The following is a 26,848-nucleotide window of genomic DNA, read 5'->3' as shown; positions in this document are numbered from 1 at the left end:
ATATTCCTATCAATTGTTTCGAACGCTCTTTTCAGGTCAATGAAAACTGCTACTATATGTTTTTTTATGCTCAGCTCTTTCTTCCAGCTAGATATGACGTAATTTAACGCCGTCTCGCAAGAGTGCCTTTCTCGGAAACCGGATTGTTCCTTTATAAGGATTTTATTATTTTCTAAGTAATTAAGCAGTTGATTTTTTATTACAATTTGCAGAATTTTTTCTATGTTCGGCAATGTATTTATCGGCCTTAGTTCTTCTGCCATTATTGAATCTTTTACTTTCCTAATTGGTACTATTGTCGAAATTTTCCACATGTCTGGCACTATTCCAGTAGTCATGGATTTGTTCATAGCGGTTGTGTAGAAGAACCCCATGTACGATACCGAATCTTTAATTACGCCTTCTGAAAGTAAATTTTTCCCCCCGTTTTATTTTTGAACTTTTTTGCTATACGTATAACATCCTCAACCGTAATTTCTTCGAATTTTAAACATGACCTAGTTGTAAATTGGAAGTCGTTCTGACTCTGAACAACTTCAATTTCCCTGTTTATATCAACAATGCTATCTATAAAGAAGGAGTTCAATGCTTCAGCAATATCGCGGGGTGTATCATATGTCACACCTTTTACGATCACCGTCAAGATCTTTTCTTTTGGCCCCGTTAGGCAAGGTGCACACGAGGCTACGCGTCATAGACGCTGCAGGCGAAATATGTACGCTTTGATGCCGAACACATGTATTTGAATGGAGAGCTGCATACGAGGCGTCAGCTGCATGAAAGCGACAAAGCATTAAAATTTCGTGTAGCTAAACGTACAGCAATGTTGGTCGCTGAGCGTTCGTACGCTTGAAAAAAAGGAAGAACAAGATGTTTGTTTACATTTTTTGTATGCAAATTTGTGTAATTAGTTAAAATATGTTACTTTAGTTAATAAAAGTGCGTGAAAGATATATTATCAAAGCGAAAAAGAGTATTAAACAATAACCCAGCATAGTTAGACATTGTTGAAGCGTTTAAAATTCTAAAAAGTGTTGGAAACTAGAAATCACCCTTTTCTCTAGTCCGCGGTGGTTTAAAATTGCTTTTCATAATTTACAAAGGTACGGGGATGCAAACAACGTCTAATACCTATTTTCCTTTGGTTTCGGGGACGGATATAGCTGAAGAAACTTAATTTTTTATTTTTTTCAATAATTGTTTGCTTTTTGTAGCGACGCTCGAAAGTAGCTTCGTGTGCAGATATTGAGGCGTAGAGAAATTGTAGCTATATGAAATATTTTGTACGCGTCTATGACGCATAACCTCGTGTGCACCTTGCCTTAAGTTTACAGCATGCTTAAGATACTTCCACATTAGCCTGCTATCTGAACAATTGATATTAATATTATTCTCCATGTATTTAATCTTTTTAAATTTGATTAGTTTTTTGTAGTACTTCGCGACCATGTTATATTCGGTATAGTCACCCGTTGCTCTAGCTTGTGAGTGCAACCGGTATTTTAGTTTATTCAATTCTGTCAATTCTTGGTCATACCATTTATTTCTTAACTTTACCGTACTATTTTTTTCAAACGTTAGTACTCCCATACAATTTAGTAAACAAGTATTTATATAGTTGACCATGTCGTTGATATTCATGCTTCTTATTAAACTGAGATCGCAATTCCTCAGTAGAGTCGTCAAGTTATCGGCCGAATAATTCTACCAGGATGTTGATGAAATGAGTCTTCGTAACGGGTTTGAATTACTTACTTTTATAGCAAATGAAATAGTTTCGTGATCGGATATTCTGTGGTCTTCGGGATTTACACAAGACAGTATATCAGCGTTTGCATATAATAAATCTATTTTTGTTTGAGAAGTTTCCGCGACTCTTGTATTGAAATTTATTTTTTGTTTCATTGCGCTACGTGCACAAATTTCATTCAGTTTGTAGCTACTCGAAGAATTAATATGTATATGAATGGGCAAGGCGAAATAAACTTCAATTGCCAAGTCTGGAGTTCCTTCATATTTATAAACGCAACATCTGGGTTGATTGTGATGATTTTACTAGATTGCATATATGCATATAAGCTTGTGTTAAATGCATCTATTTGAAACATTTCATTGTACCGCTGCTTTTAGTTTTAATGGTCTCAGCAATACAATCCGCACCGTCATTGCTTCCGTCATATTCCAATGATAGCTCGTATGAGGCTTCAAGTTAGACACATAACATATGCCGTAAATATATATAATAAGATAGAAAACTGTAGGTTTCATCATCAAAATAATAAACTTTTGTCAGCCGATAGTGTTGCTTAATTTTACATATCAAATTTTCACAGATGGGGACCTTGTACGGGCGCCAGTTAACCCAACGATGGAGCGACTGGCGCGCCCTATTGGGCGGTCATAATCGTTTAAACGGTTAAGTGCCAATTTGGTACTTGGTGGAAAAGGAAGAAACTGACAGCAGAGTTGGATGTGTATATTTTAATGGTAAACGACAGATAGACGTATTACTCGTCGCATCCTGCATACTTTGCCAAATGTTCTACTTTTGACATACTTCAACCACGGAGCTATATATTTCTTTTTACCATTTTTAGTAGGTATGTGTGAAAAAATTTTGTTTAACTAAGAAATGTTATTAGTTGACTAATACCTGGTTTTTCATTGCGAGTTTAAACTCTAGTTAAAGTTGACTAGAGTTTAACTTTGACACTTTGTTCGATAACATAAAATTTTTATCTACTCTTCTGAAATTTCTGCGCATAATATTACCCTGCAAAAATTGTTGGATTACGTGTTCCATTTTCTTCATGTTGGAGTACTCTAACAATACTCCTTTGCAATGCGTTTGGGGACCACCATGCAATGAAAGGCTGCTCGTTTTTTAACGACCGTGATCACGACACGATGACGATCGAACAGAGTTGCCAAAAGTAAAATATTGCATACAAATAACTGATAATAAAATTTTACTATGACAATTCTGATAAAATGCAACCGCGCACTGGTTTTATGTATACATACTATAGTATAGAGAAATATTAGTTTCTTTATTGACGCAAATGCTAAATAACATAAGAATATTCGTAGTATAAAATATAAAAGTTGTATTGCCCTTCTTCATTTACTTTCATTTTAAATTAAATTCACTCCGATAATTCTTTCCGACAGCACAATTCCTCCTTAGTACTTTGGCATATAATCCTCTGTGGGTGCCCCATGGAGTACTACAGTGCAAGTACTTTGGAAAGTACTCTCACGTATGTACCCTATGGAATACTCACAAACAAAGCGAGAGTGGGATCACCTACTCCTCTCCTAGGACATCGCAATGTTAATTGGAGCACATTTTTTGTATGAATACAGATTAGTTTTGGGACACTCCTATACTCCCAAAGGAGTATGCTTTACACTATTTATGGAGTACTCGCGTTTTTGAAGGGTAGTGCTCCTAAATTTCAATACGCATTATAGCTCCGACACATACGCACTTTTTCATATAGATGAGTTTAACATAAGCTTATGCAGTATGAGTAGATTGCACGTAGTTTTATGGAGAATGGTAGAATGAGCGATACTTTGTAGTATTTACAGATGAAATAGCCTGCAACAATGCGGAAACATACGGAAAGCAAAATTTATTTAAATTAGAGTCAAAATATAAAGCGCCACACGTGTAACATGTAACACATATTTCACTTCTAAGGCTGTTTACACAAATGCATAAGGGCAAAATTATATAAACGCTTTGGTCGCTTCAAAGCAAAGATAACGTACGGCGTTTCATTGTTTTTCATCTGGCGTTGTCAAAGCGTAGGTACGCAACCAAAGCATTTATGTAAATTTTTGCATACTTCGCCCGACAGATGAATTAATGAATGCAACACAACCAAAGTGTCTGTGTGCAAACAAATCAAACTCCTATATGACACTACTTTATTTTCTATTCTTGGATTTTCTCTTATATTTTTTGTCGAGGGAGCCAATAAGATTTCAATACTGGTAAAAGTGTGTGAACTATATTTAAAAAAACTAACGAAATATAAGAAAAATACATCGTAGTTCATTAAAAACAAACAAGCCAGTTTGTATTTCGATAGGGTTTTTTGACATTAGGCTGTTTTTTTTTAAATTTTTTCTGACAAATTTTGTTTTTAGTTTGATTTGATATTTACGCATGTCTGCAAATATTGCACATGTTTTTTTCTTCGTGTGTGGTGAATCGTACACAGTTTACCTATGGTTCCTGATAATATAACATCAGTAGTTATTGCTTAAAAATGTTAATATCAAAGGCGTAAGGACCATCTCTAGCTGGTAACAGGAATTCACACAAATTCAATAATACATAATAATTTTTATACAATTAGGACATATGTTTCATTTGTTGCGCTAGTGGAAAAATGAATATTGCGCAGTGCTGCAATGGGTTGAGCTGGTCTTGCAATTAAAATATATATTTTATAAATACAATGGAAAATAAACGCTTCTGGTGCGAGTTTTTCCACTTATACCGTGAATTACCAGCATTGTGGAAAATAAATAGTGATTTTTCATACAACTAGTGCCTTTTTTATACAATTCAAACACATGTTTCATTTGTTGCGCTACTTTAAAAATGAATATTGCGCAATGTTTTTGAGCCGTGTATGTCAAAATTTTCATTTGCACAAATTTCGTTGTTTTATATTTGCGCATGGTTTTTTTGTCATGTATGGGCCGTCTTACACATATATATTGAACTTGGGTACAGAAATTCAAATTAAAAAGTTTTTCACAATAATTTGAAAAACTCTACGATTTCTCTGCTTTTTACCCTAAAAGGAGTAACCCTCCATAATAAATTAAACTTTTAATTAAAATCAATAACTCTGAACTGAACACTTTTCGCCATGATATAAAATTAAAATGCTGTGGAACAGGAGCAACACTTTTGTGACTACATAAACCCTGTTTCAATCGTTTACGTCTCTGCACAGAACCCTAACCGACCGTTTTCAACCGAAACAGCAATGGCAACCCAGATTTTCCCGTTATGCTCACTTAAGCGAGTGCCTGTCAGAAAGAAGTCAACACACTTGTATTTGTACACTATGATCTCGACAATTCAATACCTAAGCAGAGTTGGCGTGCCATGTGATGCGGCAGTTACTCACGAACGTACGTACCAAAAACGTGTCAGCTGACACGACCTATCTTATGAGTGTACAATGTAAACGAAAACTCAACGACGTGCAACGCCCGTACGTACGTAGCCCGGAACGTAGAAATCAAAACAATTTGGATTTTTTCCGTAAGAACGTGTCAGCTGATCGCTCTCTCACTAGACAGAGTTGCCTAGTAAACTTTTGTGCGCTAATTTTTGACCGTTTGCAATTTTATGCAAAAACACCTAATTAAAGTTTGAAAAATTGGAAAATAATTCGAAATAATTATGTAAAAGTCCTGATTATAAATATCTATTCTATTTATACTTATTTAATATGTATTCCGGCCTTTTACAATATCAAAAATTAAATTGGAAAAAGTTGATGTATCAACAAGAATGCATGCAAACTGGCCAATGGCAACTGTGCTTTGTTGTAAATAATACACACACAAATATGTTATGTACATGTACACAGACGCACACATTGATTCCTACGGGCTTGAAAGTTCGGTCAAACGGGCTTCGTACGACAAACGTCCGTACGTACGGTACACGTCGGTGGGTAACTGCCGCATTAGTCGTTCTTTAGTACTAGAGCGTATCTATATTAAAATCGATAAAAAAGAAAGCAGTCGAAATAATCGAAGCTATATTCTGATCTTTAGAATAACATAAAAATTTTCTTTTGTTTTCGTTAACAATATGCATAAACAAAATATTAACAAATTGAACTGTAAGTACGTGTCACTACTTTCATCTTTGCGACTTTCATTTTGTTTTGCAAATTATTTACCATAAGAACGCGGTTGGTTTTATTCGTTCGTTAAGTTTGCATATTAAAGTGTTGATTAATACATGTAAAGTGTGAACAATTTTACTAAACAAAATAAAAAACAACAAACGGCTTATTGGTAAGCGTTAAAGTACTAACTTCCATGATTCTTTAACATCTTCATATCTTTTAGAAACCTGCAAATGGCAAATCGTAAAAGGCCGGACGATGGTCCATTGCTTGGCAATAGCGATAATTCTGCCAAAAAGCGCCGGCGCTGCCTAACAGTGGAAGAGAAAATATCGCTATTGGACCGCCTACAAGCGGGAGAACGACTAATGGATTTGAGTCGCCAATTGGATATAAGTGATAGTACAATACGGGCGATTATAAAGTGCGAATCATCTTTACGTAAATATGCAGAGACATGTACAAAACAAGAATATCAATCAGTGGCATATATAACACGAGATAAAGTACTGGCGAAAATGGAACAGCTATTATATGTATGGCACGAAGGGCATCGGCAACAGGGTAAAATTTTAAACCAGCCAGTCATATGTATCAAAGCAAGAGAACTTTATGCACAGCTAAAAGGCGAAGAACCAGACTCAGCGGATACAAACAACGACGAAGAGCTTCAATTAGATGTCCGCGAATTTAAGGCTAGTAAAAGTTGGTACCTAAATTTTCGTAAACGTTACAATTTGGAGGATAATACAAAATGTAAAAATGATCCAGCAGTCATCTCATATGCAGCCACATTTTCTACAATTATACAAAGCGGTAGTTATCAACCACAACAAGTTTTTAACGCTATTGAATTCCCTTTTGAATGGAAGCGTATGCCCAATTCAACACTCATTGCACAAACAAATAAAAAGCTTGACAAATTTAGATATGATGGCGTAAGTTTGTTGTTGTGTGGCAATGCTCAAGGAAATTTTCATATCAAACCAATGTTGATAAATCGCTCTTCAACACCTGCCTGCCTACGCACCACAAAACTGAATGATTTACCAGTCTTTTGGCGGTCACTTGGCAACCGAACACAAGGTTTACCCAAAGTAGAGCAATCACACTTTCATGATTGGCTGACGAAGTGTTTTACACCGTCTGCCCGTAGATTTCTACAAATTATGGAGTTGCCTCAACGCTGTTTGCTCTTGGTAAATAGTGATTTCCAACAAATGGTACTGCCAGCATATGATGATACGTTCTTACGCATCGAGTTTTTGCCTTTGAACGCATCTCAACCACTGCAGCCACTTGCACAAAGTGTACTACCGATTTTTCAGTGTAAATACTTACAGCGATTTTTTTCACATTTATTGCAAAACACAGAATTAAAAACTATAGAAAAAATATTCAAAGTTTGGCATAAATACAATATAGCTAATGCAATTGATATTATACATGAATCTTTGGAAGACATCAATACTGAGTGCTGGCAAAGTGGCTGGCATCAGCTTTGGCCTGAGGTGAGCATATTTTTCTTTTTTTTTGTTATGTATTTTTATTATTGATTTGCCGGGATGCCACATTCATACTTGAGGTTTTAAGAACTTGCGACTAAAATGGGTACACATAATTCCCGATGCTTGCGTCAATATGGGAGGCATATCTGAGTAAAACAGCGCCCGGTCAGTTGAGGTTGTTGTTGTGGTTGTAGCGATAAGGTTGCTCCCCGAAGGCTTTGGGGAGTGTTATCGATCTAATGGTCCTTTGCCAGATACTGATCCGGTACGCTCCGGTACCATAGCACCATTAAGGTGCTAGCCCGACCATCTCGGGAACGATTTATGTGACCACATTAAACCTTCAGGCCATTCCCTCCCTCCCCACCCACAAGTTCCATGAGGAGCTTGGGATCGCCATTGGGTTTGGAGAAGCTATATATTGCGGTGGCAACCTGAAGGGTTGCGCTACACAGCCCCTTGAATCTGGTATTTTAGTCACCTCTTACGACAGGCATACCTACCGCGGGTATATTCTGATCCCCTAACTCGCTGGGGGGTCAGTAGAGGTCTCCCCTTCCTCTGCTTCGAAAATGCAGTGTCGATTGAAACACTTTCTTCTTGGCCGGAGCGTCTCTAATAGCGAAAACAATGCCTGCTTAAGAGAAAAACTCTAACGAACAAGTGCTACATTGAACTGAGTAGGCAATTAAAAAATATTGTCCGCGGGGAAAAAAATCACGCTTCCCAAGTCGCTCATTTATAGTATGGATTATATACCATCATCTTTTAAACATTACTCAGGTGCTTATGTTGTTGTTGTTGTTGTAGAGATAAGGTTGCTCCCATGTGATGGTCCTTTGCCGGATACAGATCCGGTACGGTCCGGTAATACAGCACCATTAAGGTGCTAGCCCATCTCGGGAGCGATTTATATGTCCACATTAAACCTTCAGGCCATACCTCCCTCCCCACCCCCAAGTTTAATGAGGAGCTTTCAAGTTATTTTGCAAAGCTCGAAATAGAACCCGCGTCTGCTGATGTTAAAACAGCAGAATAAAATATATATAAGAACAGTTATGCTATAAGCCAATTATGCCAATCCTGCATATGCTTGTCCTCCAGCTACAATTAGTCGAATACACTTTTTTTTGTAAATTTTTTATAAAGTTTCGAAAAATCGAATGTAGTATACACTTGAGAGAAGTATACATATATGCCTCGTATCAAACTTACTTGCGCCAAAAATTGTTAATTTTTTTTTTGGCAACGGCAACCTTTGCGTGCCACTGCTGACATTTCCAAGCTGCTTTTGCAAAGGTTTGTGTAACTAAAGTTGCCCTACATGCATTTGCAACCTCTGCCTAAACTAATATGGGTCTGGAGTTAATGTACATCCACCTTACATTCTTGGTCCTGCAAATCTACCCAGTACTTGCTTGCGTTCCATTGCACACTTTTAATTTCATTTCATTTACTTTATTAGTCTATGATTTCATTAATCTTACAGACTAGATTTACTGCACTGCTACAACAACAACAACAACTAGATTTACATTGAAAAAATCTTAATACGCTCTCGGGAGTGCGAAGTCAAGCTCAAGGCTAAAAAAGATCCTGTTGTATTCATTGAGGGCCCTAGAGATAGGATCAAAATTGTGATAATTAGCTCCGACTACTTTCAAATCGAGCGGATATTGGGCAAGAAGGGTTCTGCCCGGGACATTGAAGCCGATTTGCGCTAGTAGTTCCGGGCAGGCAACCCAACCACATATAAGATCATACACAAACAGCAGAGACTATATAGAACGTGTGGTTGCAAGCGACTTCATGTTTATGAGGGCACAGCGGGCGCGGTAAGAAGGTAAAGGGTTCCATATTATGGATGCATATTCCAGCTAAAGTAAGGAATGATATATTATTTTTTTGGTGTATTGCCGCAGGAAAGCCAAATTGATATATGCCTTAGGTAGAATGCAGCTAATATGATTCGCGAAGGCAAAACCAGAGTCAAAAATTACTCCAAGATGAACGAATTCCCTGACGATAGAGAGGTTATCAGCAGCAATGGAATACGCGGAATCAACCATATTGATGTTTTTCTAAAGCGTCATAAAGAAACATTTCTTTATATTAATGCTCTAATTAGTTAATCTATTTAGATAATCTTGTAAAATGCACACATATGACATGCTCGAAATTGTTCTAAAACCTTTTAGATCATCTGCGTAGAGCAGGTGTTTTGAACTTCTAAAACAGGTTCCTATATCATTTATAAAAAGAAGAAATAAAATTGGCCCGAAAATACTACCGTGAGATACCCCAGATGTGGCAATGAATGAATAAGGCTTGATATTCTCAATTTCGACGAACGAGGTTCTATTAGTGAGATATGACCCAATCCAACGTAAAAAGGTAGAATGGAAACCGAATAGCTCAAGCTTGCGTAATAGCATTCCTTCGCGAAGTCAGTATATACAACATCAACTTGATGTACATTTTTGAACGATGAAATGCAAAAATGAGAAAATGAGGCTAGGTTCGTAACTGTGGAGCGACCACTGAGAAACCCGTGTTGACACTCATATATGGATCCTTTTATTGCAAAGTACAGCTTCCCTTTTACTGATTGCTTTGAACGACTTTGTCTTCCCCCATTTTATCAGTAGCTGCGATGTGGTATACATTTTTTTCGTCATTATACGACTTTCAATTTAATTTTAATTGTTTTTGATTTTACCCAATACCATTTAAAATCTTCAGATTGGAAATGAATCGCATTGCAAATCACTGCTAAATAAAGAAATTGATCAAGTAATTAATAAAGCAAGCAAACTTTTAGGTGAAGGTTTCACCGATATAACCATTAATGAAATGAAGATATATTTAAAACTCATAGACGACGCCACGCAGATTGAGTCGCAACAACAACCGGCAATTTTACCAAATAAAGTTGATGTGAATGGTTGTGATATATGGACTAAACCAAAATTTTTACAACTACCAGTCGGTAATCTAAGTACCAAAGAGCAGCTCATAAGCTCATGCTTAGAGCAGGAATCACAATCTGAAGAAAATAGAAAAGATGCCGCAGAATCAAGCGATGATTATGACTACAATGAAAATGAGATGACCGTAGAAATGGACGCTAATGATGAATTGGTAATGGAGTATAAACTCTCGGAAGATGAAGCAGTTATAGAATATCATCAAACGGAGGAACCAACTATTTATGAAATTGCACCGACATCCAATATGAAGGCGCAAGCAAATAAAAATCGCAGCAAAGATACCCAAAGTCAGCAAAGAGATGCACTTGATAAGGTTCAAGTTATCAACAAAGCACTCGAGCTAAAGCGTCAATTAATAGAAACTTTGGAACAGTTGGAAGCAACTGAAGTTTTTACAAAATTCAACAACGACTTAAATACCATAATGCAGCCTTATGTAGAGTTAAGAAACCAATTTTTGCAACCTACTATTAAAGATTATTTTAAATAATTAATTTTTTAACGATTTTAAGTATGTCATCCCTACTTATAATCACAAAATCCATATATGTGACCCGGTCTATGAAAAGGTGGCTTAAGACTCAAAAAAGAAATTGCGAGAAACAGCTGTTAACAGCTATTTTTTTTTTAGTCATAAGCCACCTTTTCATAGACCGGGTCACATATGTGAACTGTTGTGGTTTCTTTTATCTGAAACATATTACATACGAACCGCGGGCAATTAAAAATGGATTTATATTTGAGAGTGAATAAAAGAACAATGTATAAACATATCAGTTAAAAACGTTATGCAAATTAAGTTAAGAACAACTCATTGAAACCTTGTAGAAAATTTATTAGGGGAGTACCATTTTTTATGATTTTTTGTTTTGAATTTCGATAGTTGGATAAATTTTAAAGTTTTTTATTCACACTTGAAATAAATATATTTTTTATTGCCGGCTTTTAATATGGACACGGATAAAGCTCAAAAATTCTTCAATTATACAACTTTCCAGTGCGTTTGCAATATTTTGCTACAATATCCTTTACGATGTGATACTGATCTTTGAACAAAAAGTGCTAAGCAGGACTTATTGCTGCTAGTTTATTAAATTTTTGTTCGCAATCGATATGTTCCCTTTTCAAGAGTGTGGGGGTTGTAGCACTCTATTAGTTCTTATGTTGACAATGTATTTATATACCTAAGTACATTTATTAAAATATATGGAAATAAATATACATGTTAATTAAAAAAAAAACGTACATGGTAGTCGTTCACATATGTATGTATAAACTTGTTCTCCAATGAGTAAGGCAATAAATAAAAGATGCGTTTCACTACAGTTGGTCGAGGCATGGACGACCCAGTCTGCAAATTGCCACATTTGTAACACTTATTTCTTCATATACTCCAATGTATTTTGTTATATATAAATATTTCTTAATGAAATAAAATATTCCATACAAACAACAAAAAAACAATACTAATTATAAAATTTAAACCAAACACACAAAATTCCATTATGTATAAGAAACTTGTTTCTAATTTTTCTAAAATAAGATAAAGACCCTGAGTTTTTGGCCTACACACATGATCTCTTTTAACAATGCTTCGCCTCATTCAATAGATCCGACCATTCAAAAGTTGTTATCAAAGTCCTCTAACAGCAACCAGGCTCGGTGCCTCGGGGCAGCTTGAGCGCCGACCATATGGCCATAGTAGTATAGCGCCATCAATCTACAAGACGAACAGACTGCCAGATTCCCTATCTGCGGTTCGAGGGAGATATTAAGGCCACAATAGAGGTGGACGGTTGGCGCAAGGGTGCGCAAATGGCGGACGAGGCGATACATGTGTACGCAGATGGTTCCAAAGTAGTGGAAGGAGTAGGGTCTGCGGTATACTGTGCAGATCCGGAAATAAGCGGATCCTACAGGATGCCGGATTACTGTAGCGTTTTCCAATCGGAAATATTAACCACAACCAAAGCAGTAGAAACCCTGGAAGAGAATAGCTTAAGCTGCAACCGTGCTAACTTTTATATTGACAGTCAAGCAGCACTTAAGGCAATAATCTCGCATAGCACAGCATCTATGTGTTAGAGTGTAAGCAGTCTTTGGAGAGAATCGGGACAGGGAGAAGCTACATCTATATTGGGTCCCAGGGCATTGGTATAACTATGTGACGTTGATTGAGCTGAACTAGGGTTACCTAGTTCACTTATGCATTTACAAGTTGTGTCTTATAAATAGTATGGGTATGCATATACAACAGGCATATTTATTTATTTATTTAAAGTCGACGCAAACACAAAGCGGTCGACTAATTATTATAATAGACATATATGTAAATACAGAGCCGTCCTTAAAATTAAAAAATTAAAGAGGTACATAGAAATTAAAAGAGGTACATAGAAAATTAGTATGTTAGGGTTTTTCATATGGGAATAGATGGGAATGAAAAAGCGGATGAACTAGCTAAAAAGGGCGCATCTCTTGAAGCTTGCTCCGTAGACGTCCCAATTAGGCTGGGCGAGATTAAGCGAACGCGAGAGGTGCACATTATCGACCAAGCGGAAAATGCGAGGGTTCAAGCGCGGGGCTGTAAAGTGTCGAAGATTATGTTTAGGTCTTACGAGTACAACCTTAGACTAACAAAGTTGCTTCTATCATTAAAAAGAGAGGACTGTAGACTCATGACGAGTATTCTAACTGGACACTGCCTTCTGGCATCACATGCCTTTAAATTAGGCTTGGTCAGTGATAGCAGATGTAGGAAGTGCGGGTTGGAGGAGGAAACTATCGAGCACGTTCTATGCTCGTGCCGTGCACTTGCTAGGCTAAGACTCCAATTATTGGAAGTGTTAGAGCTGTCAGATCTAGAAGCAGCAAGTGGCTTAAGTCCTAGGAAGCTTCTAGTCTTTGCCAAGAGGACGGAGTTATTTTATAACATAGGTCCTGGTTTTTGATAGGTTTTTTAGTTTGGTCGTTAAAATAAACTTATGGTAACACTACGGATTCAATAAGTCTATGTGAGGTCCTCATGGACCGGCCAGTTCAACCTAACCTAACCTCTAACGGAAGTCCAAGAAAACTGGTATAACTAAGCCCCATTTGGCCCTCACACCCTCTTGCTGACAAGGCATGTCTGTGAAAAACTTATTTATTAACTAATTAAATTAATTAATTGGATAACACAGAATGAGCATTACCTGCCAGGGCTATCAGCTCTATTTAATAATGTATAGGTAAAGTTTATTATAAAACTAGAAGTTATAATTAATCTAGGATAAATTGAATTGTTTTCTTTAGATACGGGCTCCGATGTTGTTGATGAAAATGTTTATTTTTTTATATGTTCTCATTGAGGAGATCGATCCAATTGGTGTTGAAGTGTTGATTCCTGACTGTTTCCAGAGCAGTGCAGTGTGAGAATAGATGTTGTAGAGAGAGGTTGCCCCACATAGTTGGCATGTTGGCGGAGGTTCGCCTTTCAAGAGGTGTTCGTGTGTTACAGCTATGTGACCCAGTCGTAAACGTGAAAAGTTTTGTATTTGCTTTTTCCATAGGCCAGATAGGTATTGGGGGCTGCGAAGTCTCTATTGACAAGTGTGTAGTGGTGGTGATTATAAATAAGCCAGTCATGTTTCGATTTTGAATGGAGTTGACGTCTTAGTGCCGCTTGCATGTCTTTTTTATCTAAAGTATAGTCCAAAGTGACAGGTGCGGTGGCTGCTGATATAGCCATATTATCGGCCATTTCGTTCCCGTGAATCCCTGTGTGTCCTGGTAACCACAGCAAACGTGTGGTCGATTCCTTCCCAATTAGTAAGTCTCCGATATGATTGGTTATGTTGGAACTGGATGAGGGATTCGGAACCGCTTTAAGGACGGATTTTCTATCAGTGCATGTAAGTGTCTTGTGATTATTTAGTAATGCCATCATAATTGTATTTCGAATCGTAGCTGCTTCTGCAGTGAAGACTGATGCTGGAGCGGGTAATGTTTCTACTCTGAGGGTGGTGCCAGTTTTGCCAACCACAGCATAACTAGCTGGGCCGTTATCGGTTTTAGAGCCATCCGTATACCAAATGGTCCAATTGTTCGCTTCATAATGCATTTTACGCTCTTGGAAGATGGATGCGTATACATCTTTTGGGGTGTTACTCTTTGTATACCTGGCGATGGTGAGGTCGCATGAGGTATTCTTGATCTCCCATGGGGGATTTTGAGGCTTGAAATTTACCAATAGGCAGGGCCGTAGAGAGAAAATCCGGGCCCGGGACTAAACAATTTACGGGCCCCCTATAAAAAATCCACTAATACATTTGAATTAATGACGTCTCAGTCATGAATCATTATTGATGGATTACATCAAAAAAATGTGCAACATCAACTAAATGATTTTTGGACTAAAAGCTGAAAATAAAATTAACACAGAATATTTACTATTTATACTGTTTTATTGTAACGTAGACATAAAATTCTCTTTTAACAGCCACGTATTGTTTTAAATAATCTTTTCTAGTTATTTGGTAACATTTTAGTACATTTCTGATAAATATAATGATGATTATAAATTTTAGTTATTCAGTATAGAAGGTTCGGATATCAAAGAGTGGCTTTACTTTTTTCGCTGCAAAATTTTTTTAAATAATATCAAAATTTAACTGTCTTGCCAAAACGGATTCAACAAAAAACATGGCAAGTCCTGAAACTCGCTCTTGAGATGAACACGATCTATGAAAGTTTTTGATTCTTGGAAGGTCGCTGAAGGAACGTTCTACACTAGCTACAGTAACAGGGAAAATTGTATACAGATGTTGAACATAAATGGCATTTAGCAATTCCAATGGTAACAGACCTTTGTCAAAATTTGCTTTGTAAATGTGTTTTAAGTGAATTATTTCGCATTCTAAGCTTTGAGAAACGTCCGACTTGTATTTTTCGACCAATTTTGCTGCGATCGCCCGAACCGTAGCTTCAAATTGTCACAAAAAGGAAAACATCTCGTTCAAATACTCATAGCTGCAAATCGTTCAGTAATGCCAGTGATTACCGAATCAACGATCACCAAGAATGTATTGTTTTTAAAATCAAACTCTGGATCATCCGTAATCATCTCATTTCCATTATCTTCAAAACGTATTTTGGGTTTTCTCTTTCGAATCTCCGGAAACATTGGCGAGATGTTCAATTGAATAGCAGCTGTTTTGTATTCGTTTAAAATTGTTTCCCATTGGTTCCTGATCAACTTCAAACCAGCTAATAAGGCATCTAGATGTCGGACCTCAACATCTATGGTGGCATCTCTAGCTTGGAGTACGACGTTTCTTTTATTAATGGTAGTCAGTATTTTGAACCAAATTGAGAACAGCAAGATACATTCGAACTTGTTGATGTACTTGAGAATGCTGGTAATATCTCTGTATGCTTGTGCTTTCGCTTAAGTAATGCGTATAGTACTTGTGTTAATCCTGGAACATGGTTTGCGGTTGGTCTGTTTGCCTCAATTCTAGCCGACCACCTAGTGTCTCAAAGACTGTGAAGAGAGCTCGGTACATCTTCGTTGTGGACTGCTGCTGATAATAGTAAAACATTTTTGTACAACTCCGAAGAAAGTAATTGCAGCCGTACAACATTATGCAGCATCAACACTACATAAATTGAGACTTTGGGTTGCACAAGGCGGGTAATCAGCATTCGAGTTTTTGTCGAGAATGTGACGTTGTGCTCCGTTGTAAGCTCCGTTATATTGGCGCCGTTATCGTACCCTTGTGTGTGACAATCTTCAATCAAGTATGGCAAATTAGATCAGCGATTTTCTGACCAGTTTTTTGGTTACAATTCAGGAAAGCCAAAAACCGTTCTTGAATTGTAAAACTTGTTGCTTTCGAATTGAAATGGAGGTAGCGCAAAATGAATGTAGTCAACGCGACTAGCATTAGGCATAGCATCAACGATATTAGCAAAATACTTGGCTTTCTTGCGTTGATCTAATATAGTTTCCCTCACGTGTTTTGCATAAATTTCTATAAACTCTTTCTAAATGTCTGGGGAAAGATAGTAAACTTGTAAACGTTTGTGCCGTTGTTGTGATGCCCAAAAAATGTCCATCGTTTCGTTCACAAAGATATGTATATACTTTCGCCTCTGAAAGCTATGCCTCTTTCACCCAAAAATAAAATAGTGTCCAAAATTCTATATAAAATTTCTTTCCACTTTTGATTTTCAGTGATTAGCTGTTCATTGATAAATGTATCAATTTTAGCCTCCTTTTGAATTCGATTTTGTAAAGATCGCCATTGAATACAACATTTAATGTAATCTTGAGTGATCATGTGATCGTGTGCTGGCAGTTTATCGTATACCGGATCGCTAAAACTCATTATTCACGGTACCGATGTCGAATTCTTTTAAATAATCTGGACTTTGATACAGAGTTGGTGGTATGGTTGCAAGACTTTTTGAAGATGAACCTTGTGTCACCACGAAACTTTGCGATTTCGGATTCATGTAAACATATATTTTTGTTTGATGTTTTTATTGTCTCCTCACTGTTCGAAGGCCCAGGTAGAAAATCCTTATCAATAGTCGAATCGGATGCGGAACCTGAATGGTGAACACAATTATGCGTGATATCAGAACAGTGTGCATTTACACAGTCACTTTATTTACTTTAATCCAGGGATTATAAATAATGGTAATTTTCATTTTCCGCTCAGAAAATAACAGTTGTTTTACAAGTTTTTTATTTCGCTTGAAAAATAACCGTTAGTTTTCGAGTGAACTTAAATGGGAAAATAATCGTTATTTATTGACCGAAAGATTAAAATAACCTTTATTAGCAGTCCCTGCTTTAATCACTTTAATTTTATTTGAGCCCTCGGCGAGAAGTATGATTCAGCCCTTATATATTGCTTCCTACTTACTTTTTGGAATTTCTAAATTGCAGAGCTAAGTCGAGTTGTTCGGTCAAAAATGGTCCCCAAATAGGGTTTTTTGTTTTTTATTATTTTCTTCTTCTATCTTCGTGCGCTTAGCACGTTCTTTATGCTTTTGATTTCCAGGTTTGTGGTGGTACATGGCGCAGCAGGTCTAAAAAGTATATTGCTTAATACTGGCGACTGAACTCAATTATTTATTTATTCGTATTGTAGAGTAAAATATAAATTTGAATTGTCGTTGATTAGTGTGAATGGTTTGAATATGATTGATTTCTTCATAATTACTTATTATAGCCTATCAAACACACTTATATGATGAATTTCATATAAATGAATTTCATTGAACCCGACCACCTCAGAATTTGATGAAATTTTGCATGGGGTTACATCTTACCCACCCAAACACAACCTCATTTTTAGAAATTGCATTTTCGAAAAATTGTGGGCGTGGCAAGGTATCGAAATATCCGAAAATATTAGAAAAATGACGATAATAGGTACTTTTAAAGTGTGATTACTACGGAATGGCTTTACCGATTTCAAAGATATTCATACCATTAGAAAGGTATTGAAATAAGCTTTCAAAAAAATACACTGTAAAAATTTTTTAGTACACTGAAAAAAAAAATTTTTTTAATAAAATTTAAAACTTAAAAAACACTTCAAAGATCAAGCGATTTTGAAAAATAAAATTTTATTTTAGAAAGGTCTATTTAATATATATAACATATCTGAAAACTAAAATGGGTTTTTTTTTTTAATTTATTTAAGTAAATGCATCTCTTGGTTACTTTCTGATATTTTGATATCACGCGTAAACTAATCAACCGATTTCGTTGCGTTCGAGTGATTTAGTATAGCTGCTGTATGTTGGAACTTCCTTATATTCTTGATACAATTCACCGCTAGTCAAGATTTCTTGTGCCTCTTCACTTTCCGTTTCAGTAGAACGCTGATTATCAGCAATCTTGATAGCATCCTTAAGTTTAAAGCGACAACTTTCGCAAATACGGCAACGATGAATGTCGGAGACTGCTGGAAAATGCTCAGATATCAGCGCTGCTCCGTTTAAGCTAATGTTTCGAAGTTGAGAAGAACATTTTCTTGATAGATGCACACATCTGTATTTATTAGTTGATTCCATATCAATGGCTAGTTTCGTTCTGGTCTGTGTCTATCCGTTGTGTTGTTTTTTATAGTCCATGGGTGCTGTGGCAGGTAATGTCAATCTATGTGTCCGTGGTAGGTAACGTTAATATGCGTGTGTGTGTGCGCGGTATTGATACGTCCGAATTGTTACCTTTTCCAAGGGTTGTTTTTGTAGGTATCTAGACATACCGTTTGTTAGCTAAGCGGTAGGTTGAGGTAGGTAGAAATCGGTGATTTTTGCCGTTTGGTAAATTTTTCGTTTTTGTTTTTTCATTGTTACGTGTTTGGTTGCTGTACCTTCTGGCTTGTGCTGTTTTTTGTAAACTAGTTTTAAGGGTTCAAATATTTCGTCAGAGATAGTGTTGGTTTGTTCGTTTATTATCTTGCCGTCAAATGTTTTTAACTTGTATATCTCCATGTTCTCAAGTACATTGAGCCGCCGACCTTCTCCTTGTACGTGAAGTATTCGAGCCGTTGTTTTGATGTTAGCTGGGGTGCACCCCACTGGAATAAAAATTTTTTACAGTGTATTTTTTCAAAAGGTGATTTTAATACCTTTCCAACGGTATACAAATTTTTGAAATCGGTTGATTAGTTTACGCGTGATATCAAAATATCAGAAAGTAACCAAGAGATGCATTTACTTAAATAAATTAAAAAAAAAAACAACCCATTTTAGTTTTCAGATATGTTATATATATTAAATAGACCTTTCTAAAATAAAATTTTATTTTTCAAAATCGCTTGATCTTTGAAGTGTTTTTTCAGTTTTAAATTTTATTAAAAAAAATTTTTTTTTTCAGTGTACTAAAAAATTTTGACAGTGTATTTTTTGAAAGCTTATTTGAATACCTTTCTAATGGTATGAAGATCTTTGAAATCGGTAAAGCCATTCCGTAGTAATCACACTTTAAAAGTACCTATTATCGTAATTTTTCTAATATTTTCGGATATTTCGATACCTTGCCACGCCCACAATTTTTCGAAAATTCAATTTCTAAAAATGAGGTTGTGTTTGGGTGGGTAAGATGTGACCCCATGCAAAATTTCATCAAATTCTGAGGGTGTCGGGTTAAAAATGTACGTTTTTTTCAGCCTTTGATATGAAATTCATCATATACAGATCCAATTATTTTCTCTCGCCGATAACACTGTGTGACATCCAAAAATACCTGGTAAACGATGGAATTTTTCTGGTAGATCTTGAAGAGCTTAGCAAGACATTTTCCGAACACCCCCAAAATTTCGAATTACGGGTAAAAAACCGGTTTTTTGTACCTTTGGACACTTATGACCCTATAACTTAGTTGCTTATAAACTGATTTTCATTTTCTTTCTGGACCTTATAACAACAGATTTCGGACCTTTTTAACGATGTATTAATAAATTAAGTAAACATAATAAAACTGTGAGAACTTGTTTAAAAATTTACCGAGTTATTCAACTTTTAATGCAAGGAGCCAATTTGGTACCAACTTTCGGTATTCGTCAATTGCTATAAAACTTGAATAACTGTGCCAATTTCAAACCAAATTTTGAAAATGGACTATGGTTGGACTTACTAATAAACATTACCTTTATGCTCATTCAAGATAGGTATGGGTCCTATATAAAGATACAGATAGCGCCAAAGTTGACAAAACCCGAAGAAAGTTGAAAAAAATGTGTTTTTGGACAAATTCTCACAGTTTTATTATGTTATCATAATTGATTTATCCATTGATAGAAAGGTTTATCTTTTGTTATATGATCCGGAAAGAAAATGAATATCAGTCTATAACCAACTAAGTTAGTGGCTCATAAGTGTCAAAAGGTACGAAAACCCGGTTTTTACCCGTAACTTATGATTTTGAGGGTGTCCGGAAAATTTCTTGTATGCAGTCTTGGTTAGCTCTTCAAGATCTACCAGAAAAATGCCATCATTTCCCAGGTTTACACTTCACTATAATATTAAAACGAAATCGCGTAAATGCTTGGTCGGGCTTGGTACCGGAGGGTACCGGATCTGCACCCGCGAAAGGATTATCAACATCTATAACACTCCCCAAGGCCTTCGGGGAGTGTCCTTATCGCTATAACAACATTAACTTACTACCCGCGCTTAGGGCAGTGTTTCCCCATTTCCTCTTACAATAAAACTTGATAAGTGAAATATCATTGATTCAAAACTATTTTTTGCTAAGTTATAGCTTATTATTCTAGTCTACGACCCTTTTAAACTTGTTTTATATCTAAGTTGCTGTAGTCTTTTCTGCTATAAGGAAAATATTAGTACACAATTTCATTACGATATGTTAATTTTTCTTCGAGTTTTGGCTCCCGAATCATAGAAAATTGCTTAGTCATAAAAGGGGATGTGCCACGCCCATTTTTTAAAATTTGAAGTTTTTCCTATTTATTGTTATAATGGACCAAAATACGATTGGTACAAAACTATTTGTCGCTAAGATTTAACTTATTATTTTTGCCTACGACCCTTTTTAAAGTCATTTATATAAAAGTGGGTGTGTTCCTAACCAATCTTATCCATTTTTACTAGAAATATTTCCTGCTATAAGGAAAATATGTGTACCCAATTTTGTTACGATCAGTTAAATTTACTTCGAGTTATGGCTCCCGAAACATAGAAAATTGCTTAGTCATAAAAGGGGCGGTGCCACACCCATTTTCAAAAAATTTAGTGTTTTCCAATTTAATGTTATAATTCAATTCAGAAAGTAAAATTCTATTGATACAAAGCTCTTTTCCGCTAAAATATAGCTTATTATTTTCGTCCACGACCCTTTTAAAAAATTTTTATATAAAAGTGGGCGTGGTCTTTAACCGATCTCTTCCATTTTTTCTAGAAATATTTCCTGCTATAGGGAAAATTTGTGTACCAAATTTTATTGTGATCCGTTAATTTTTATTCGAGTTATGGCTCCCGAAACATAGAAAATTGCTTAGTCATAAAAGGGGCAGTGCCACGCCCATTTTTTTAAATTTGAAGTTTTTCCTATTTATTGTTATAAATCCACTTGGGAAATGAAATACCATTGATATAAAGCTCTTTTTTGCAAAGATGTAGCTTATTTTATTCGTCCACGACCCTTTTAAAAATCTTTTATAAAAAAGTGGGCGTGGTCCTTAACCGATTTCGCTAATTTTTCTTCAAAGCATTCCTTATAGTAAAGGCAACCTCTCTGCTGAATTTTGTTACGATAGGTTTAACGATTTTTGATTTATAAGTAATAATATTTGTAAAATTGATTTCAGCACAAGTGGACGGTGCCACGCCCATTTTAAATTTTTATCAAGAGTCTCAATATCAGTCCACATGTCAAATTTCAACATTCTAGGTGTATTATTTACTAAATAATCATGTTTTTTGTGTTTACCAAAATGTTATATATATAAAAAGTGGGCGTGGTTATGATCCGATTTCGTTCATTTTCAATACCAATCTATTCTGGGTCCAGATAAGCTCGTGTACCAAATTTGGTGAAGATATCTCAATACTTACTCAAGTTATCGTGTTAACGGACGAACGGACGGAGATGGCTCAATCAAATTTTTTTTCGATGCTGATGATTTTGATATATGGAAGTCTATATCTATCTCGATTCCTTTATACCTGTACAACCAACCGTTATCCAATCAAAGTTAATATACTCTGTGTGCAAAGCACCCTGAGTATAATAAATGATACATAAATGCCTTTCAGCTCAACCTAACTCAAAAAACGTATCAAAAGGGCACTGAATTACTGAAGTACCAGTACTTCCAATTAAAATTTAGAAAGGGGCGCACTCTAGCAATCAGAACAAGTAACGATAAATATGCTCAATTGCCGCGACTAAAGGCCCGAACACATACGATTTTTGATGTAGCATCATGCGTTGAGAGATGAGTTGATTGCATGCGTTTGCATGAAGAGCGACAAATAGGTTATTTACACACCTCGTGCTCCAAGGAAACATGAATCAGATACGGATATGGATTTACATGCAAATGCAACAATAATGTGATCCATATAGTTCATATAGTTGTTGCATTTGCATGTTAACTCTCTCCGTATCTGGTTCATGTTTCATTGGAACACGAGGACAATCTAAGGCCGAGACACAATGAAGTTTTTCATATAGATGCGTTCAACTCAGTCATATGCATGACAGTAACATCGCCACAATCACGCAAGCTGTTGCTCGATGCAGTTCTCCATAAAAATACGTGCAATCTACTCATCATGCATAAGATTGCGTTGAACGTATCTATATGAAATAGTTGATTGTGGCTCGACCAGAAGACGCTTGCAGCAATAGAGAAAATACTAACATATTAATATATGGAAAACTAAATCAAATCAAGAAGTTAAAAAAAGATAATAAAGCAATAAAAGGTAAACAAAACCTGCACAGAAAGTAAAAGATGCTTCAAACGGTTGGTTGTTTATCTCTGGCGCATAGCGGGGACAGTCTAATTCTTAGCTAACCTCACTAAACTACTAATTAAAAAGTTGTCAGCGAATGGAACATATACATATCTAACTATACATCAGGGATGGGTACATGGAGAGCGGTTTGTTGTCTGGGGCCTTAAGACTCCAGAATTTCCTTTGCATTAACGGTTGCAACTTAGAAGCTCTAATTAAAATGTTTTTTTGGTGGTATACGGGGAATACCTTCTGGGTCGACAAGTTTACATTCATTCTTTAGATAATAGCATTTAGAACCCCCTTCCGAAAATATGTGTGTTATACTTACAAAGAAACATATACCTATGCAAATGTAGATCAACATAAAATATAAACTTTTTGCTCTCCTAACCAACCTAATAACCTGCTACTTCTATCTAATGCTCATACCTGTTTGTATGCTCCGTTGTAAAGTTGTTTTTGTTGCATTTTTTTCTGTTACAACTATTGACTGTTGTGCCAATGCAATTTTGGACCAGTAATGCTTATAATTGGTATGTATGTACATAGGGTAAACAGTAATAATTTGGAGTGCGGAAGTTCCAGTTTATCGCCTGATCCATCAGGCATCTACCCTATAGGGCACCAAAGCCTCAGATGTTTATGCGGCAACTTCTAAGACTATAGCTTAATAGTGCTGGTGGAAAGGCGGCTAAATGCCGATAAAAACTTGTATAATGTATTTATACTAAATAATAAGAATGCAGGAAGATTACTACAAAATGGACTTTATATGAAGCTATTAAATCAGTGAAAAGGGACAGCCAGGCCAGGCGGGATATTATGGCACTATCAATACGATTTATTGCAATGGGTCGGTCACTTGTCCACTTTCCGGAAAAGTTTCCTGAATATTAAGCCAGGCCAAAAGCTAGCTATGTCCAGAGCTTCGCTCGATAGATTTATTTATAGATTTAAAAAAAAATGTAAGGCGCGATAACCTCCGAAGAGATCTAAGGCCGAGCTTCTCTTCCAATTTGCGTCGTGCTCCTCTTGATTTTTCCCTACAAATTGGCCGGACGAGACCTACATGTTTTATGCCGACTCCGAACGGCATCTGCAAGGCAGATGAGTTTTCACTGAGAGCTTTTCATGGCAGAAATACAATCGGAGCGCTTGCCAGACACTGCCGAGGGGCGACCCCGCTTAGAAAAATTTTCTTCTAATTGAAAAATCTTATTTCTAAAATTTTGATGTTGCTTTGTCCGGGAGTTGAACCCAGGGCATACGGTGTGATAGGCGGAGCACGCTACCATCACACCACGGTGGATAGATTTATTATATTTATTTATTATTTATTGGAATACGATCGCGCCAGTTGTGATCGCGGATTAAGTTTTCAGTTGCCGATTATAATTGTCAAATTCAAATTTACCCCAAAAAAACAGAATTCTTAACGCTAACGCGCTTATGTGTTTACGTAACACCCATATATACACTTACAACTGTAGCGACTACGAATGTTATGGCGGCTAAATTTATGATTACAAATATATCTTTGTACCTACGCCTGTACACTAGCCCACCGCCCACAATTAGTAGAAACAAATGGTTTATAAATTTTAACGAAATTTGGTGAGAACATCTTCGCCAATTCCCGTGTCTGTGGCTTACCAAGGTAAGAATTCCACATCGTTTTTCGACAAAGTTAACTATTTTGCTGAATTTTTTAAGGTAAATTTCGTGATTAATGAATCACTGAATGACAATGGTGATATGTTCAATAATATACCGTCTTATCTCAACTTGTGCTCATTAGTTCTCGATATTGATGACATTACTTTGGGTATTAAGGCTATCAAAAATTCAAAACAATGCGATTATCAACAATTTTCATCTTTCTTTTTAAAGCAATGTGCGGTTTCTGTTGCGGAACCTCTAATGCATTTATTTAATTTATCACTAAAGTCTGGAATTTTTTTGGATGAATGGAAAATTTCGTACATTCAACCAATTCATAAGAGTGGCAATAAAAATGAAGTTTCAAATTGTCGTCCAATCTCTAAACTTCCTGTTATATCTAAATTGTTTGAGAAAATTGTTATGGCTAAAATATTATTCATGGTTAATCGTGGTCTAAGTTCTTGTGAACATGGTTTTGTTCCAGGATGTTCCACAGTGTCCAATCTCACTGTATTTTCTAATTATTGCATTTCATCAATCACGGATGACTGTCAAGTTGATTGTATTTATACTGATTTAGCCAAAGCTTTTGAAAGAGTATCGCAGTGAGTACTATTGGGTAAGCTGGAAAGATGGGGATTTCATTCCTCAATGGATAAGATTATACTTATCCAGTAGAGTCAATTTCGTTGTTATTGACGGTGTGGAGTCAGCACCTTATGTGGCTACATCGGGTGTGCCTCAGGGAAGCATCCTTAGTCCACTCTTTTTCATTATGTTTTTCAATGACGTAAGTGCTTGTTTTAAGCCATGTCATCATCTCATGTATGCTGATGATTTAAAAATCTTTTTGAAAATTAAAAATGAGTCTGATGTTTCCATACTTCAAACTGAACTCAATGATTTTAATGCTTGGTGCTGTAGAAACAAGCTCACGTTCAATGTTATAGCGTTACGTATTCTAAATTAATAAATACATTGACTTCGACTTACTTTTCTTCTTATACAGCTCTATTTGGGGTAAGTAAAGTAAGGGATTTAGGTGTTGTGTTTGTTTCATCATTCACATTTACGGAACATATAAATTTCATAATTCCCTAAGCTTGTGCCTTACTGGTATTTATTAAAAGAAATGGCTCCGAAGTTAAGCACCCATATACTAAGAAACTGTTGTATAATGCGTTCGTTAGCTCTAGGCTTGAATATGCTTCCATCATATGGAGTCCTCACTATGAGGTTCATAATATGAGGATTGAACGTGTCCAGAAAACTTTTATGAAGTACTGTTTATCTGATATAATACCAGCCCTTTCCTCCTTATTCTTCAAGGTGTAAGTTAATTAACCTTCATTCCCTGGAAAGTAGAAGGGCAATATTATCATAATCATAATCGATTGTCCAATAATTCTTGAATCTTTGAACTTCCATGTTCCACAACGTACTTTGCGTCAACATTATATGTTTGCTGTTGAGATAAATAAATAAATAAATAAACATTGTTTCTATGACAGTAACTGTTTTATATTTAGATTCTTACAGCAGTTGATATTTGCATGTGTATAAGTATACATAAGCTGTGTTTTTTTACATCTATAGACGTTTACGCTTAAACTTTATATGGACTGCTAAGCGTTAAACTTTATCTACTCTTCCGAAATTGCTGCGCATAAAATTAGTACTCCTAAATTTCAATAAGCATTATTCTCAGATGCAACTGAAATATGTGTATATGTTTCACCTTTACACTAATTCTAGGTATCACCTCTTAAAATGGTTCGTGTCCACAATTCATCGCAACTGATTCAGCTATATGTTATACACTATGACCATCAGAGGGTTGTGTCTCCGCTTTTCGGTGCTGTAGCTAGTTATTTAATCAGTGCCGCTGGATGGGTCTCCTAAGCATTATCTAAGCGAGGATAAGCGTTTATTTACGCGCAAACGTAAACCTATACGGTGTAAAAAACACGGATATATTTCAACTTTCATATCATTTAATGTTCGCGATATTCCTTGTTAAATGTATCCTTAATAAACTGAATGTTTTTAGCGACCTTTTTATATGTAAATATGTTGAACTTTAGCTGGCTCGAGGTCAATAAAACTACGTTGAATAAAACCACAGGTTTTTTAACTAATTTATTCCAATATATTTCGGTTATTCCGCGATAACACAGATCCTTGAGAACGGTTATCGCGGAATAACCGAAATATATTGGAATAAATTAGTTAAAAAACCTGTGGTTTTATTCAACGTAGTTTTATTGACCTCGAGCCAGCTAAAGTTCAACATATGTATCCTTAA

General features: G+C 36.0%; 1 protein-coding gene across 9 annotated transcripts in view; it reads left to right on the top strand.

Moving 5' to 3' along the window:
• The first annotated feature begins 5,756 nt into the window (after positions 1-5,756).
• The window catches only part of LOC137251210 (8-oxo-dGDP phosphatase NUDT18), a 44,365-nt gene continuing 23,273 nt past the window's right edge, over positions 5,757-26,848 (top strand). The window contains exons 1-4 of one of the 9 annotated variants that reach the window (XR_010953186.1): positions 5,893-6,060; positions 6,115-7,402; positions 8,889-9,242; positions 9,322-10,110. Coding sequence is in view for 5 of the 9 variants with exons in the window: in XM_067785414.1 (XP_067641515.1) it covers positions 6,125-7,402; positions 10,142-10,879 (2,016 nt within the window). In the remaining 4 variants the exon portion in view is untranslated. The other 8 variants (XM_067785414.1, XM_067785404.1, XM_067785448.1 and 5 more) reach the window with 8 other exon arrangements.

Source organism: Eurosta solidaginis, chromosome 1 (assembly GCF_040869045.1).
Source record: "Eurosta solidaginis isolate ZX-2024a chromosome 1, ASM4086904v1, whole genome shotgun sequence".
NCBI classification, from domain to species: domain Eukaryota; kingdom Metazoa; phylum Arthropoda; class Insecta; order Diptera; family Tephritidae; genus Eurosta; species Eurosta solidaginis.
The sequence above is the reverse complement of the archived record's forward strand: the minus strand, read 5'-3'. Positions and strand labels throughout refer to the sequence as shown.